This window comes from Equus przewalskii, chromosome 21 (assembly GCF_037783145.1).
Source record: "Equus przewalskii isolate Varuska chromosome 21, EquPr2, whole genome shotgun sequence".
NCBI classification, from domain to species: Eukaryota; Metazoa; Chordata; class Mammalia; order Perissodactyla; family Equidae; genus Equus; species Equus przewalskii.
In genome coordinates this window covers 34,600,015-34,614,946 of record NC_091851.1, presented here as the reverse complement: position 1 = coordinate 34,614,946, position 14,932 = coordinate 34,600,015, and the positions used below count along the sequence as shown (strand labels likewise).

At 37.8% G+C, this 14,932-nt stretch overlaps 1 protein-coding gene across 1 annotated transcript; it reads right to left on the bottom strand.

Annotated features, from left to right (window-relative positions):
• Window positions 1-229: 229 nt before the first annotated feature.
• On the bottom strand, window positions 230-3,032 carry SPINT4 (serine peptidase inhibitor, Kunitz type 4). The gene is made up of 3 exons (XM_070588423.1): window positions 2,867-3,032; window positions 1,290-1,464; window positions 230-421 (listed from the first exon to the last, which is right to left on the bottom strand). Exons 1-3 carry the CDS (start codon window positions 2,979-2,981, stop codon window positions 400-402), a joined length of 312 nt encoding a protein of 103 aa, XP_070444524.1. The 5' UTR covers window positions 2,982-3,032; the 3' UTR covers window positions 230-399.
• Between the last annotated feature and the right edge of the window lie 11,900 nt (window positions 3,033-14,932).

Below are 14,932 nucleotides of genomic sequence, written 5' to 3'. Positions count from 1 at the left end.
ATGGAGCACAGATTTGGTACTTTGGTTCCACTAACTAGCTCAGCCTGAGAGGGGAGGTCATACAAACCTACACAGATTTGGCTTGTCACACCTGACACAGTGCAAGTATTGTGTGCATGGATGAGGAATGGTTCAGGAGGGTAGAGGGAGCTAATGGACAGTACCAGCTGACGTTCCAACTCCAGATAAGGCAAACGGAGAGATATTCAGAGAGGAGGGAGGGCTGACACAAGATTCTTCCATTTTAATGGTCATACGGCTATTTCTCAGGAAAGACAAAACCAAAATCAGGAAAACAGCAAACAGATGGAAGTTTCAAGGAATATGGAAATACAACCAAGATCTTAAAGTTGGTATGAATTTTCTTATATCTGTATTTCAGATGGTGCATCAAGAAGCTCAAGGGCTTTCCTTTCCATGTCTGTTTAAGCAAAAAAACCAGGTCTGTGTTATAGGTTTTAGAAAGTCCCCCTGGATTAATTTAAGTCAGTTCTATCTCAAGGGAAGTCCCAAGGATGCCATCTCTTTCAATGTCCCTCCTGTTCCATTGATTACTCTCTCATTCTTTCATTCCCTCAAAACTTAATCATTGCCTACTATGTACCAGGCACTGCAAAGATTCACTAGGAATATTAAATAAATAAAACAAATGTCTGCTTTTGAGTTATTCCCAAGACCACTCTCCATCTCACTCTCCTGGAGATCAGCCATACCAGAGCCCTATTAGCCTCCACAGACGTTCTTCCAGTTCCTATGGCTGGGAAATGGTCAAGTGTAGGCTGGGAGCTTAGTTGTATAAAACAGCATGTTGCTGTAGAGAGTTCACAGGTCTGGGAGGATTGGATTTGGGTGACCTTTTGCCTGTCAGATGGTCAAGCCTTGGGTGACCATCAGATCTGGTTAGAAAACTTGCTATGCCATTTGATAATGTGACCTTGAGCCAGTTAGTTACCTCTACTGGGCTTGGTTTCCTTATCTGCCAAATGAAAACAATGATACACATCTACCTTAGGATGATTTAAATTTTCAATTGTGTCAATATATGTAAATTGCTTAGTCCAGTGCCTGGTACGTGGTACTTGTCCAGTAAGTGGTGGCTATTATTTTCTCTCTGGACTTTTGACTTACTAACTGCAAAATGACAAATGATGTTGAGATCTAACCCAGCTATTAAACTTTTAGATTAGGACAATCCTCCCTCTTCCCATCCCAAACCAAGGTTTATCCTGCATTCCCAGATCCTCTACTTTTCATCTCCCCAAGACCAAGGACAAGTTTGGATTCCTTACTTTTGGTATGCTTCAACACAGGCTATATTACAGTCTATTATAAGCTTGTAGTTGTTAAGGTTGCCATCACAGCCAGTGTAGACAAAACTTTCACATCTTTTGGAAGTTTTGTTGTAGAAATATCTGAAGTGAACTTCATAGCAGCTGCCAAGTTTCAAATCCATATTGCAGGGGTCTGCATGAGAGATTCCATTGAGTTAGGGGGAATTAGTTCGAATGCGGCAGGAGATCTTGTCTTCATGGGCCCTTAAAAATTCCTCACGTTGGTCTGGAAATATTCCCATGTTCAAGGTCCCCGAAGGACATCTGGTTTTCTCTTGGAATTAGGATCACTTGGCAAGGTTGGAATTGGGTGTGCAAATTGATTACAACTCCAGTCACTGGTCAGTGACTTGGAGAAACAGTGAGCAGTGAGAAAAGAAGGTTCTACCAGCAGCGTGTGCAAAGTGATGAGGTTCTCGTTTCACCTCTTCCATTTTGTTAAGTCACAGTCTCACGCTTCTCTGTACCTTCATCTTTCTCTCTTAACTGCCCACATAGGACATATAATTCAGAACGTTCATTCTCCAGTTTTCATACGCTCACTATACTATATACACCCCAAATTTCAGGTAACTCTGCCTGCTGCTGTCCTTGAAGCAGGCTACATACAAAGATGCCTAACTCTGGGGGTGATTCTCTTTTGCCCTCATACCCTGTAATCTCTCCCCCATCACCTTCCCAGAGGCAAACCTTCTGTTTTTATTGATGAGAGTTGCATAGTGAGTGGCCAAAACAGCCACAACATGATTGTTTTGGCAACTCAGAGACTGTTGTTTATCCTACTCAAGCAGCCAGTCTGGAATTTACTCCCTGGAAAAGAAGTAGCTCTTTAGGTACAGTTATATGCATAATCTTATTTCATACAAATATCCTCTGAAGCAGGCATTTTTCTGATTTACATTTTACACAGGGGAAACTGAGGCTAAGGAGTGGTAAGTGATTGAGTGACTTGGCCAAGGGCACACATTTCCTAAGTGGCAAGGCCAGAATGTGGGGTATCTGACTCACAGGGTAGACTGTGCCACCTCCCCATGCTCTGGAAGCACTGAGCCTGTACACATTACCTGTGGAAGAAAGCTTCATTGCCTTTCACATCTATGCCGTGAACTCCTCTAAATAGGGACCATGTATTCAAGTGTTCTTTATGCACCCAGAGCCGAGATATTGAAATTGCCTCAGTTCGCTCAGTTTCCAGTCCCCTTTTTCTCTCATCTCAATACATACTCTTGAATGGTCTGGGATCTTTGAAATTTGCCATGAAACTCCTAATTCAGAATATTTCTAGTCCTTTGAACCGCCTACAAAAGAGAGCCCCATCTGGAAAGGACCTATTTGCATCATAGTTTTTTTCCCCCTCATCAGGCCTCCTTAAGACCCCTAGAGTTAGTAATGCCCCAAGTCAAGGGACTAAGAGTCTATGAGTATTGACACAAAAGGGGACCTTCCTGGACCACCTGGATATCACATTTTTTTCAAATTTTTCCCCCTTCCTCCCTAGTTGGTCTTTGGATTTATTTTCTGATTCAAGTTCATACCTTTGAGTTCTCCACATATCATTTCAGTAAGTCTAGTAACACCACCCATTAATTGGGTGGTCAGCAAGAAGAGGATGAAGAGCCCCAGAAGAAATCTCAGCTCAGCAGTCTTCATGGTGCAGCAAGCAGTAGGTAGGAGAGTCTTGGTATCAACTGCTGTTATATTTTGGGCTTGACACTTGAGAGGGCTGAGCCCGCTTACCCCAAGGGCCAAGACTGGGCATTACTAGGTGTTGAGTTGAACAATGAGTGCTTGGGTACCCAGCCATGAAGCTGAAGGTCCCAGGCTGATAGTGAGTCCCATGTTCATGTAGAAACCATAGAAACTAAAGGATCAGAGCTTCTGCGTATATTTAACCATGGAGGGTATAACCATCAGAGCAAAGAATTTAAAAAGTATTGCTTCCTTTCCTTTCTTCAAACTTCTATCACAAGGAAGAGACTGATCCTGGTGCAACAGAAAGAATGTAATAAACACAATAATAGTAATGATAGTAACTAACCCCTGTAGTACTTCCTTCATGATATAGATGTATATATATAAGATCATTGAATTATCGTATGCACCCCATGAGTTAGGTGCAATTATTATCATCATTTACAGATGAAGAAACTGAGGCTGAGGTTAAGTTATATGTATAAAGTTATACATCTACTATGTAGCGGAAACAAGATTTGAATTCACTACACTATATTACCTAGGAACATGGGACAACTTGGTTCTGTTTTCTTGTAACATTTTTGAAATTTTGACTTCTATATTTGTACCCTTAAACTATCTGAAGTTGATTATTTTTGGTAAGGTATAAAATAGAGGTCCAATTTCATTTTTTCAATGGTTTCAGACTCATTTGTTGATGAGTTTCTCTTTTATCCAGTTATATGATAACTTCACTTGTATATATGAGATTACTTCTGAGCTCTTTATTTCACTCCACTGTATATTCCTGCTCCAAAGCCATTCGTAATTACTTGAATTTTGTATTATCTTAGGATTTTGTATTTTCATATAAATTTTAGTTAAAGTCCTTTAAAAGACCCATTGTGAAAATAAAATCTTAAAAAAAAAAAGGGAGGGGGGGCTGGCCCCGTGGCCGAGTGGTTAAGTTCGCGCGCTCCGCTGCAGGCGGCCCAGTGTTTCATTGGTTCGAATCCTGGGCGCGGACATGGCACTGCTCGTCAAACCACGCTGAGGCAGTGTCCCACATGCCACAACTAGAAGGACCCACAACGAAGAATATACAACTGTGTACCTGGGGGGCTTTGGGGAGAAAAAGGAAAAAAAATAAAATCTTAAAAAAAAAAAGACCCATTGTGGATATTGATTGGAAGTGTATTGGATTTACTGGTCAATTTAAGGAGAATGACATCCTTACAATATTGTCTTTGGTTTGTAGTTCTCCATCTGTACTGGTTTTCATTAATATCTTCCAAGAAAAGTTTATGATACTTCCCATACAGGTCTTGCAATCTTATTTATATTTTTGATATTATTGTAAATGGTACCCTTAAGCATTATATTTCTATTTGTTTCTGATGCACAAAAATGTAATTCATGTTGTATATTAATCTTATGTCTAGCATAAGCATTTCCTTAATGAGCAGTGATGCTGAGCATCTTTTCATGTGCTGTTGACCCTTTGCATGTCTTCTTGGAAAAATCTCTTTTCAGATACTTTGCCCATTTCAAAATCAGATTATGTGGCTTTTTTTTTTCCCTCTAAGGAGTTGTATGTGTTCCGTATATATTTTGGATATTAGCCCTTTATCAGGTATATAGTTTGCAAGTATTTTTCTCATTCCATAGGTTGCCTTTTTATTTTGTTGATTATTTCCTTTGCTTTTTAATTTGATATAGTCCAACTTGTTTATTTTTGCTTTTGTTGCTTGTGCTCCACATCCTTCCCAACAGTTGTTATTTCTTGTCTTGTTAATTATAGCCATTCTGACCTGGTGTGAGGTGGTATCTCATTGTAGTTTTGATTTGTATTTCCCTGATAGTTGGTGATGTTGAACATCTTTTCATGTGCCTCTTGGCCATCTGTATATCTTCTTTGGAAAAATGTCTGTTCAGATCTTTTGCCCACTTTTTAATTGGGTTTTTAGTTTTTTCGTTGTTGAGATGTATGAATTCTTTCTATATTTTGGATATTGACCCCTTATCAGATATATGGTTTGCACATATCTTCTTGCAATTGTTAGGTTGTCTTTTCGCTTTGTTGATGGTTTCCTTTGCTGTGCAGAAGTTTTTTAGTTCGATGTAGTCCTATTTGTATATTTTTTCTATTGTTTCCTTTGCCTGACCAGACATTGTACTTGAAAATATGCTGCTAAGACTGATGTTGAAGAGTGTACTGCCTATGTTTTCTTCCAGAAGTTTAATGGTTTCAGGTCTTACATTCAAATCTTTAGTTCATTTTGAGTTAATTTTTGTGTATGGTGTAAGATAACGGTCTACTTTCACTCTTTTGCATGTGGCTGTCCAGTTTCCCCAAAGCCATTTATCAAAGAGACTTTCCTTTCTCTGTTGTATGTTCTTGGCTCGCTTGTAGAAAATTAGCTGTCCATAGATGTATGGGCTTATTTCTGGGCTCCTGATTCTTTTCCATTGATCTATGTGTCTGTTTTATGCCAGTACCATGCTGTTTTTATTACTATAGATTTGCATTATATTTTGAAACCAAGGAGTGTGATACCTCCAGCTTTGGTGTTTTTTCTTAGGATTCCTTTGGCTATTTGAGGTCTTTTGTTGTTCCATGTACATTTTAGGATTCTATGTTCTATTTCTGTGAAAAGTGTTGTTAGAACTTTGATAGGGATTGCATTGAATCCGTAGGCTCCTTTAGGAAGTATGGACATTTTGACTATGTTAATCCTTCCCATCCAAGAGCACAGAATATCTTTCCATTTCTTTGTGTCTTCTTCAGTTTCTTCCAACAATGTTTTATGGTTGTCAGTGTACAGATATCTCACCTCTTTGGTTAAGTTTATTCCTAGGTATTCTATTCTTTTTGTTGCAATTATAAATGGGATTGTATTCTTAATTTCTCTTTCTGCTACTTCGTTGTTAGTGTATAGAAACAGAACTGATTTTTGTATGTTCATTTTGTTTCCTTCTTTACTGTATTCATTTATTATTTCTAAAAGTTTTTTGGTGGAATCTTCAGGGTTTTCTATACATAAAGTCATGTCATCTGAAAATAGTAACAGTTTCACTTCTTCCTTTCCAATTTTGGTCACTTTTATTTCTTTTTCTTGCCTGATTGCTCTGGCTAAGGCTTCCAATACTATGTTAGATAAGAATGGTGAAAGTGAGCATGCTTGTCTGGTTCCTCTTCTTAGAGGGAAAGCTTCCAGTTTTTCTCCACTGAGAATAATATTAGCTGTGGGTTTGTCATATATGGTTTTATTATGTTGAGGTACTTTCCTTCTATACCCATTTTATTCAGAGTTTTTGTCATAAATGGATGCTGAATCTTGTCAAATGCTTTCTCTGCATTTATTGAGATGATCATGTGATTTTTATTCTTCATCTTGTTAATGTGGTATATCATGTTGATTAATTTGCAGATGTTCAACCATTCCTGCATCCTTGGAATAAATTCCACTTGATTATGGTGTATGATATTTTTAATGTATTTTGTATTCAATTTGCTAGTATTTTGTTGAGGATTTTTGCATTGATGTTCATCGGTGATATTGGCCTGTAATTTTCTTTTCTTGTGTTGTCCTTGTCTAGTTTTGGTATCAGGGTAATGTTAGCTTCACAGAATGAGCTAGAAAGCTTCCCTTCCTCTTCAATTTTTTGAAAAAGTTTGAGAAGGATAGGTATCAAGTTTTCTTTGAATGTTTGGTAGAATTCACAGGGAAGCCATCTGGTCCTGGACTCTTATTTTGGGAGGTTTTTGATTACTGTTTCGATTTCCCTACTGGTGATTGGTCTATTCAAATTCTCTATTTGTTCTTGATTCTGTTTTGGAAGGTTGTATGAGTCTAAGAATTTATCCATTTCTTCTAGATTATCTAATTTGTTGGCATATAGCTTTTTGTAGTATTCTCTTATAGTCTTTTGTATTTCTGAGGTGTCTGTTGTAATTTCTCCTCTTTCATTTCTGATTTTATTTATTTGAGACTTCTCTCTTTTTCTCTTGTTGAGTCTAGCTAAAAGTTTGTCAATTTCATTTATCTTTTCAAAGAACTGGCTCTTGGTTTCATTGATTTTTTTCTATTGTTTATTTAGTCTCTATTTCATTTATTTCTGCTCTGATTTTTATTATTTCCTTCCTTTGATTGATTTTGGGCTTTGTTTGTTCTTTCTGTCCAGTTCCTTTAGGTACACCATTAGATTGTTTATTTGAGATTTTTCTTGTTTGTTGAGGTAGGCCTATATTGCTGTAAACTTCCCTCTTAGAACTGCTTTTGCTGTATCCCATAAATTTTGGCATGTCGTATTTTCATTTTTATTTGTCTCCAGGTGTTTTTTGATATCTCCTTTGATTTCTTCATTGACCCAATCATTGTTCAGTAGCATTTTGCTTAATCTCCACATATCTATGGCTTTTCTGATCTTCTTCCTGTAGTTGACTTCTAGTTTAATACCGTTGTGGTCAGAAACGATGCTTGGTATTATTTCAATCTTCTCAAATTTATTGAGACTTGTTTTGTAGCCTAATATGTGATCTATCCTGGAGAATGTCCCATGTGCATTTGAAAAGAATGTGTATTCTGTGGTTTTTGGGTGGAACGTTCTGTATATATCTACTAAATCCATCTGGTCTAATGTGTTGTTTAAGGCCAATGTTGTCTTAATCGATCTTCTGTTTGGATGACCTATCCATTGGTGTAAGTGGAGTGTTAAAGTCCCCTACTATTCTTGTGTTGCTGTTGATTTCTCCTTTTATATCTGTTAATAATTGCTTTATATATTTAGGTGCTCCTGTGTGGGTGTGTAGATATTTACAAGTGTTATATGCTCTTGTTGGATTGTTCCCTTTATCTTTATGTAATGCCCTTCTTTGTCTCTTATTACAGTTTTTGTTTTAAAGTCTATTTTGTCTGATATAAATACTGCTACCCCAACTTTCTTTTCATTGCCTTTTGCATGCAGTATCTTTTTCCATCACTTCACTTTCAGTCTGTGAGTGTCTTTAGGTCTGAAGTGTGTCTCTTGTATGCAGCATATATATGGGTCTTGTTTTTTGTCCAATAAGCCACCCTATGTGTTTTGATTGGAGCATTTAGTCTATTGACATTTCAAGTAGCTATTGATAAGAATGTACTTATTGCTATTTTGTTACTTTTTTTCTGGATGTTTTAATAGTTCTTCTCTTTTCCTTTCTTCTTCTCTTGCTCTCTTCCCTTGTGGGTTGTTTGATGGCTTTCTTTAGTATTATATTTGAGTTCCTTTCTCTTAATTTTTTGTGTATTTATTATAGGTTCCTGGTTTTTGATTACCATGAGGTTCATATATAACAACCTACATATATAGCAATCTGTATTATTTTGATGGTCTCTTTAGTTTGACCTCTTGCTAAAAGCTCTACTCTTTTACTCCCCTCTTCCCACCTTTTATGTTTTTGATATCATATCTAACTTCCTTCTTTGTGCATGCGTATCCATTACCCACTTATCATGGAAATAGATAATTTTAGTATTTTTGGCTTTTGATCTTCATAGATGGTTGATCTGCTACCTTTACTGTATATTTGCCTTTACCAGTGGTTTTATTGCTTTTTTTTTTTTTTTGATAATTTTCTTATTCCTATTTGTGGTCTTCTCTTTCCCACTTAAATAAGTCCCTTTAGCATTTCTTGTAATGCTGATTTCTTGGTGATAAACTCCTTTAGTTTTTGCTTGTCTGGGAAACTCTTTCTCTCTCCTTCCATTCTGAATGATAATCTTGCTGGGTAGAGTATTCTTGGCTGTAGGTTTTTTTCTTTCAGCACTTTAAATATATCATGATACTCCTTCTAGTCTGTAAGATTTCTGCTGAGAAGTCAGCTGATAGCCTTATGGGGTTTCCTTTATATGTTTCTTGTTGCTTTCTCTTGTAGCTTTCAGGATTCTCTCTTTATCTTTAATTCTTGACATTTTAATTATAACGTTTCTTGGTGTGGGCCTCTTTGGGTTTATCTTGTTTTGTGCTCTCTGCACTTCCTGTACCTAGATGTCTGTTTCTTTCCTTAGGTTAGGAAAGTTTTCAGCTATTATTTCTTCAAATAGATTCTCTTCCCCTTTGTCTCTCTCTTTTCCTTCTGGGACACCTATACTACAGATGTTAATGTGCATGATATTGTCCCAGAGGTTCTTTAGACTGTCCTCATTCTTCTTAATTCTTTTATCTGTTCAATTTGGGTAATTTCCTCTAGTCTTTCATCCATCTTGCTGATCTGTTCTTCTATATCATTTATTCTGCTATTGAGTCTCTCTAGTGAATTTTTCATTTCCAGTATTGTATTCTTCATTTCTGATTGGCTCTTTTTTATATTTTCAAATTCTCTTTTGAAGTTCTCACTGAGTTCACACATTTTTATCCCAAGATCAGTGAGCATCCTTATGACTTTTTGTTTGAACTCTTTGTCAGGTAGATTGTTTACTTCTGTTTCATTTAGTTCTTTTTCTGGGGTGTTTCCTGTTGCCTTACTTGGAACAGATTCCTTTGTCTCTTCATTTTGCTTCTTTCTCTGTGCTTATATCTATGTATAGATAGGTCATCTAAGTCTTCTGATCTTGGAGAGGTGGCCTTATGTAAGAGATGCCTTATGATGCCCAGCAGTGTGCTTCCCTCTCGTCACTAGCTCCAAATGTTCCAGGAGTGTTCCCTGTGTGGGCTATGTGTGTCCTCTTGTTGTGGCAGGGTTACTGTTGCTGCAGGTGCCCAGGGAGGCTAGGCTGTCCCCCTGGTCAGATGGTTGTAATGCTCAGCTGTCTGTGGCTGCTATAGATCCTTCAGTTACTTTATCAGGTATGGGGAGCACCAGTGACAGTTGGTTGCAAGGTCTAATAGGACATTCCTGTTTCAGTTTTTCTGTTAAGTGCATAGGCCCCCAGCATGGCTGGTTGTTAGGATCAGGGGCTCACAATTGCTATAGGCCTCCAGCCTGCAAGATTGTTGTCAGCTCTCTCAGGATTGTAGCTGAGTGGGGCTGGCCTCATGCATGGGAGCACCCAATTGTTTCAGGCTTTGGAAGGTGGCGCCAATCCCCTATGTGGCTGTTTGAGAAGCACAAGTCTGCTGCAGCTGACAAGCCCTACCACCCACAGGGCCACACACCCTCTCAACATAGTCCTGCCCCATGTGTGCACCCTGACTCACTGAAGCAGACCCAGTTACCCCACTGCAGAGACCCCATGCACTCCACCAATGCCCCACATACTCCACCTTCTCCTTGAACATCCCCTGCCCTGCAGAGGTGGACCCACTCATCTGGCTGCAGAGGTTATAGGCCCCCCACCTCTGTGGGCCCACAAGTTGCCTGAGGGCTTGCTGTTGGGTGGGGCCAGTCCCTAGGGTGGGCTGCCAGCCCTGGCTGAGCTGGATTAAATTGGTGCTTTGTTGGGTGGGGCAGACCTTGGGCTAACAGGCCAGGGGAAGTACTCCAATGGCATCTGCCAGCGTCTGTGTCAGCACATCTGTACTAGGTCACGATAGTGGCTGCCACCAATGTCTTGGTCCCTGGAGAGGTGTCACCTCTCACCAAGATGCACTCAGAGCCTATTAGGTGAGTCTTTTTTCACCAAAGGACAGTGCACCTTTCTTTCTGGTGATTTAGGTTGCTTTCCAAAATAGGTGAATTTGTGTGTGGGCCCTTTGAGAACCAGCTTTTTCCCCCTTACATCCAATAATTTTTCTGGGGATATTCCCCATTGTTGCTAGTAGCCAGCAAAGCCAGATATTATGACACTTGTCTTGGTTGTGCTGAGTCCAAAAGCTGCTTATAGTGGTAACATTCCCCTGTTGAGCTCCCCTCCTCGTTCAGAGAAGGCTTCGTGCCTTAGGATTGCTCCCAGTTGGCTGCGAAGCACCACGGCTCAGTTGGCTTTTTTTCTCTCCAGAAAGGAATTTCTGTCTGTTCCACCTCAGTCAGCACTGTCCTTTTATGTGGAAGTTCTTTTTATCCAGTTTTCATTTCTCCCTCAGGAGTAATTGTTCCAAGAGTAGTTGTAAATTTGTTGTGTCCGTGCGAGGAGGTGAATTCAGAGTCTGCTTATGCCACCCTCTTGACACTGACCCTCTCCTCGGGTTTGATTTATTTGCTAGAGCAGCTCACAGAACTCAGGAAAACAGTTTACTTACTATATTACTGGTTTATTATAAAGGGATATAACTAAGGAATAGCTGGATGGAAGAGACGCATAGGGCAAGGGAAATGGGAAGGGGTGGGGAGTTTCTATTCCCTCTCTGGGTGTGCTACTCTCCCAGCACTTCCATGTGTTTACCAACCCAGAAGCTCTTAGAACCCTGTAGCTGAGGGAGTTTTATGGAAGCTTCACACATAGGCATGATTGATTAAATATTGGCCATTGGTGATTGAACTCAATCTCCAGCCCCTCTCCCCTCCCTGAAGGTCAGGGGGTGGGGCTGAAGTTTCCACCTTCTAATCACATGGTATGTTCCCCTGGCAACCAATCTCCATCCTTGTGTTACCTAGGGGCTTTCCAAAAGTCGCTTCTTTAACATAAACTCAGCTATATTGGAAAGGAGCTTGTCATAAATAATAAGATATCCATTCACCTTTGTGGCTCTGGAGTGATTTCAGGAACTGAAGACGAAAGACCAAATGTTATAACAAAAGATGCTCCTATCGCTCTTATTGTTTAAGAAATTCTAAGAGTTTTGGGAGCTGGGAGCCAGGAACTGTAGTTGAAGACCAGAATATATATGTATTATAAATCACAGTATCACTGGTAGTATGGAGATTTTAACAATATTATTTGTCTGATCCATGAACATATCTTTCCATTAATTTCTGTCTTCTTCAGTTTCTTTCATCAGTGTTTTATAGTTTTCAATGTACAGTTTTTTCCACCTCAGTTCAATGTATTCTTAAGTTTTAAATATTTATGCTATTGTAAATTGGGTTGCTTTCTTTATTTCTTTTTCGGATATTTCATTGTTAGTGTTTAGAAACCCTGATTTTTGTATGTTAATTTTATATTCTGCAACTTTACTGAATTTGTTTATTCTAACAGTTTTTTGATGGAATCTTTAGGCTTTTCTATATATGAGATCATGTCACCTGAAAAGAGACAATTTAACTTCTGCCTTCCAATTTGGATGACTTTTATTTCTTTTTCTTGTCTAATTACTCTGGCTAGAACTTCTAGTAGTGGGTTGAATAGGAGTTGTGATAGCAGGCACTCTTTTCTTGTTCTTGATCTTAGAGGAAAAGCTTTTAGCTTTTCATTGTTGAGTATGATGTTAGCTGTGGGCTTGTCATATATGGCTCTTATTTTGTTAAGGTACGTTTCTTTTATACTCAATCTGTAGAGACTTTTTAACATGAAGGGATGTTGAATTTTGTCAAAGACTTTTTCTGCATCTTTTGAGAAGATCATATGATTTTTATCCTTCATTCTGTTAATGTAGTAAATCACATTTATTGATTTGCAGATGTTGAACCATCCTTGCATCCCAGGGACAAATTCCTTGATCATCGTGTATGATCCTTTTAATGTGCTGTTGAATTTGGTTTTCTAGCATTTTGTTCAGGATTTTTGCATCTATGCCCATCAGGGATGTTAGTCAGTAATTTTATTTTCTTGTAGTGTCCTTATCTGGCTTTGGGATGAGGGTTATGCTGGCCTTGTAACATGAGTTTGGAAGTGTTCCCTCTTCTTTTTCTTTTTAATTTTGAAGAGTTTGAGAAGGATTTCTATTAATTATTCAAATGTTTGGTAGAATTCACCTGTGAAACCATCTGGTCATGGGCTTATCCTTATTGGAAGTTTTTTGGTTGCTGATTCAATCTCCTTACTTGTTGTTGGTCTACTCAGATTTTCTCTTTCTTCGTGGTTCTGTCTCAGTAGGTTGTATGTTTCTAGGAATTTATCCATTTCTTCTAAGTTATCCAATTTGTTTGTGTATAAGTGTTCATAGTAGTCTCTTATGATCCTTTGTATTTCTATGGTATCAGTTGCATTGTCTCTTCTTTCATTTATAACTTTATTTATTTGAGTCTTCTCTCTTTTTTTCTTGGAGAGTAGCTAAAACTTTGTCAATTTTGTTTATCTTCCTAGAAAAGCAACTCAGTTTTGTTGATCTTTTCTAATCTCTATTTCACTTATTTCTACTCTAATTTTTATTATTTCCTTCCTTCTGCTAAGTTTGGCCATAGTTTGTTCTTCTTTTTCTAGTTCCTTAAAATGTAAAGTTAGGTTGTTTACTGAGATCTTTCTTTTTTCTTTTTAAATTATTATTATTTTTTTGAGGTCATAATGGTTTATAACATTGTGAAAATTCAGCTGTATGTTATTATTTAGCAGTTTCTGTATAGGCTGCATTGTACTCACCACCAATAGTCTAATTTTTATCCCTTACCATATTATGTACTCCTTTACCCCTTTTGCCCACCCCCCAATGACTTCCCCTCTGGTAACCACTAATCTGCTAATGTAGGCATTTATTGGTATAAATACTTACCTCTTAGAACTGCTTTTGCTGCATCCCATAAGTTTTGGTATTTTTATGTTTCCATTTTCATTTGTTTTCAGATATTTTCTAATTTCTCTTTCGATTTCTTCTTTGAATCATTGGTTGCTAAGGAATATGTTAATTAATTTCCACATATTTGTGGATTTTCCAATTTTCCTCCTGTTATTGATTTCTAATTTCATCTCATTTTGGTTAGAAAAGATATTTGTTATTACTTCAGTTTTCTTGATTTTTTTTTTTTGAGGAAGATTAGCCCTGAGCTAACATCTGCCACCAATCCTCCTCTTTTTGCTGAGGAAGACTGGCCCTGAGCTAACATCATGCCCATCTTCCTCTACTTTATATATTGGACGCCTGCCACAGCATGGCTTGACAAGTGGTGCATAGGTCCACACCCCAGATCCAAACTGGCGAATCCTGGGCTGCTGAAGAGGAAGGTGCGAACTTAACCACTGTGCCACCAGGCTGGTGCCAAGTCTTCTTGATTTTCTAAAAATCTTGTTTTGTGGTCCAACATACAATCTATCCTGAGGAATGTTCTGTGTACATTTGAGAAGAATGCATATTCTGTGGCTGTTGGGTGAAATGTTTTGTATATTTTTGTTAGATTCATTTGGTCTCAAGTATAGTTCAAATCCAATTTTCCTTAGTGATTATTTGTTTGGATGACGTATCCATTGTTGAAAGTGGGGTATTGAATTTCTCTACTATTATAGTATTATTGTATTTTTTCCCCCATCAGATATGTTAATATTTGCTTTATATATTTAGGGACTCTAATGTTGGGCATATTGTTTTATTATTGTTATATTGTTATATCCTCTTGATGAATTGACCCTTTTATCATTATATAGTGACTTTCTTTGTGTCTTGTGACAGATTTTGACTGAAAGCTTATTTTATCTAATATAAATATGTCACCCGTGCTGTCTTTTGGTTACATTTTCAGGGAATATTCTTTTCCGTCTCTTCACTTTCTGCCTATATGTGTCTGTAAAACCTCATGTATTTTGTTGCTCTATTGTTAGGTACATACATGTTAAGGATTGTTATGCCTTTTTGGAGTATTGATTCCTTTATAATTATGTAATACCCCTCTTTATCCCTGATAAATTTCCTTGCTGTGAAGTCTTCTCTGTCTGAAATTAATATAGCTACTCTTTCTTTCTTTCTTTCTTTTTATTGAAAAATAACATTGTGTAAGTTAGTCCATATGTATCTTTATATTTAAAGTGGGTTTTTTTGTAGACAACATATAGTTAGGTCTTGTTTCGGATCCATTCTGACAATTTATGGCTTTTAACTGGTACATTTAGTCTGTTTACGTTCAAAGTGATTACTGATATATTGGATTAATATCTACACTATATTTAGTGTTTTCTATTTGTTTCCTTTGTTCTTTGTTCCTATTT

Coding starts and splice junctions, on each gene's coding strand:
- SPINT4 (XM_070588423.1), bottom strand. CDS start 2,981: ATGAAGACTGCTGAGCTGAGATTTCTTCTGGGGCTCTTCATCCTCTTC. Junction 1,465..2,866: donor GATATGTGGAGAACTCAAAG/GTATGAACTTGA, acceptor TCTCTCATGCAG/ACCCCTGCAATATGGATTTG. Junction 422..1,289: donor TGTGTTGAAGCATACCAAAA/GTAAGGAATCCA, acceptor TTGCTTAAACAG/ACATGGAAAGGAAAGCCCTT.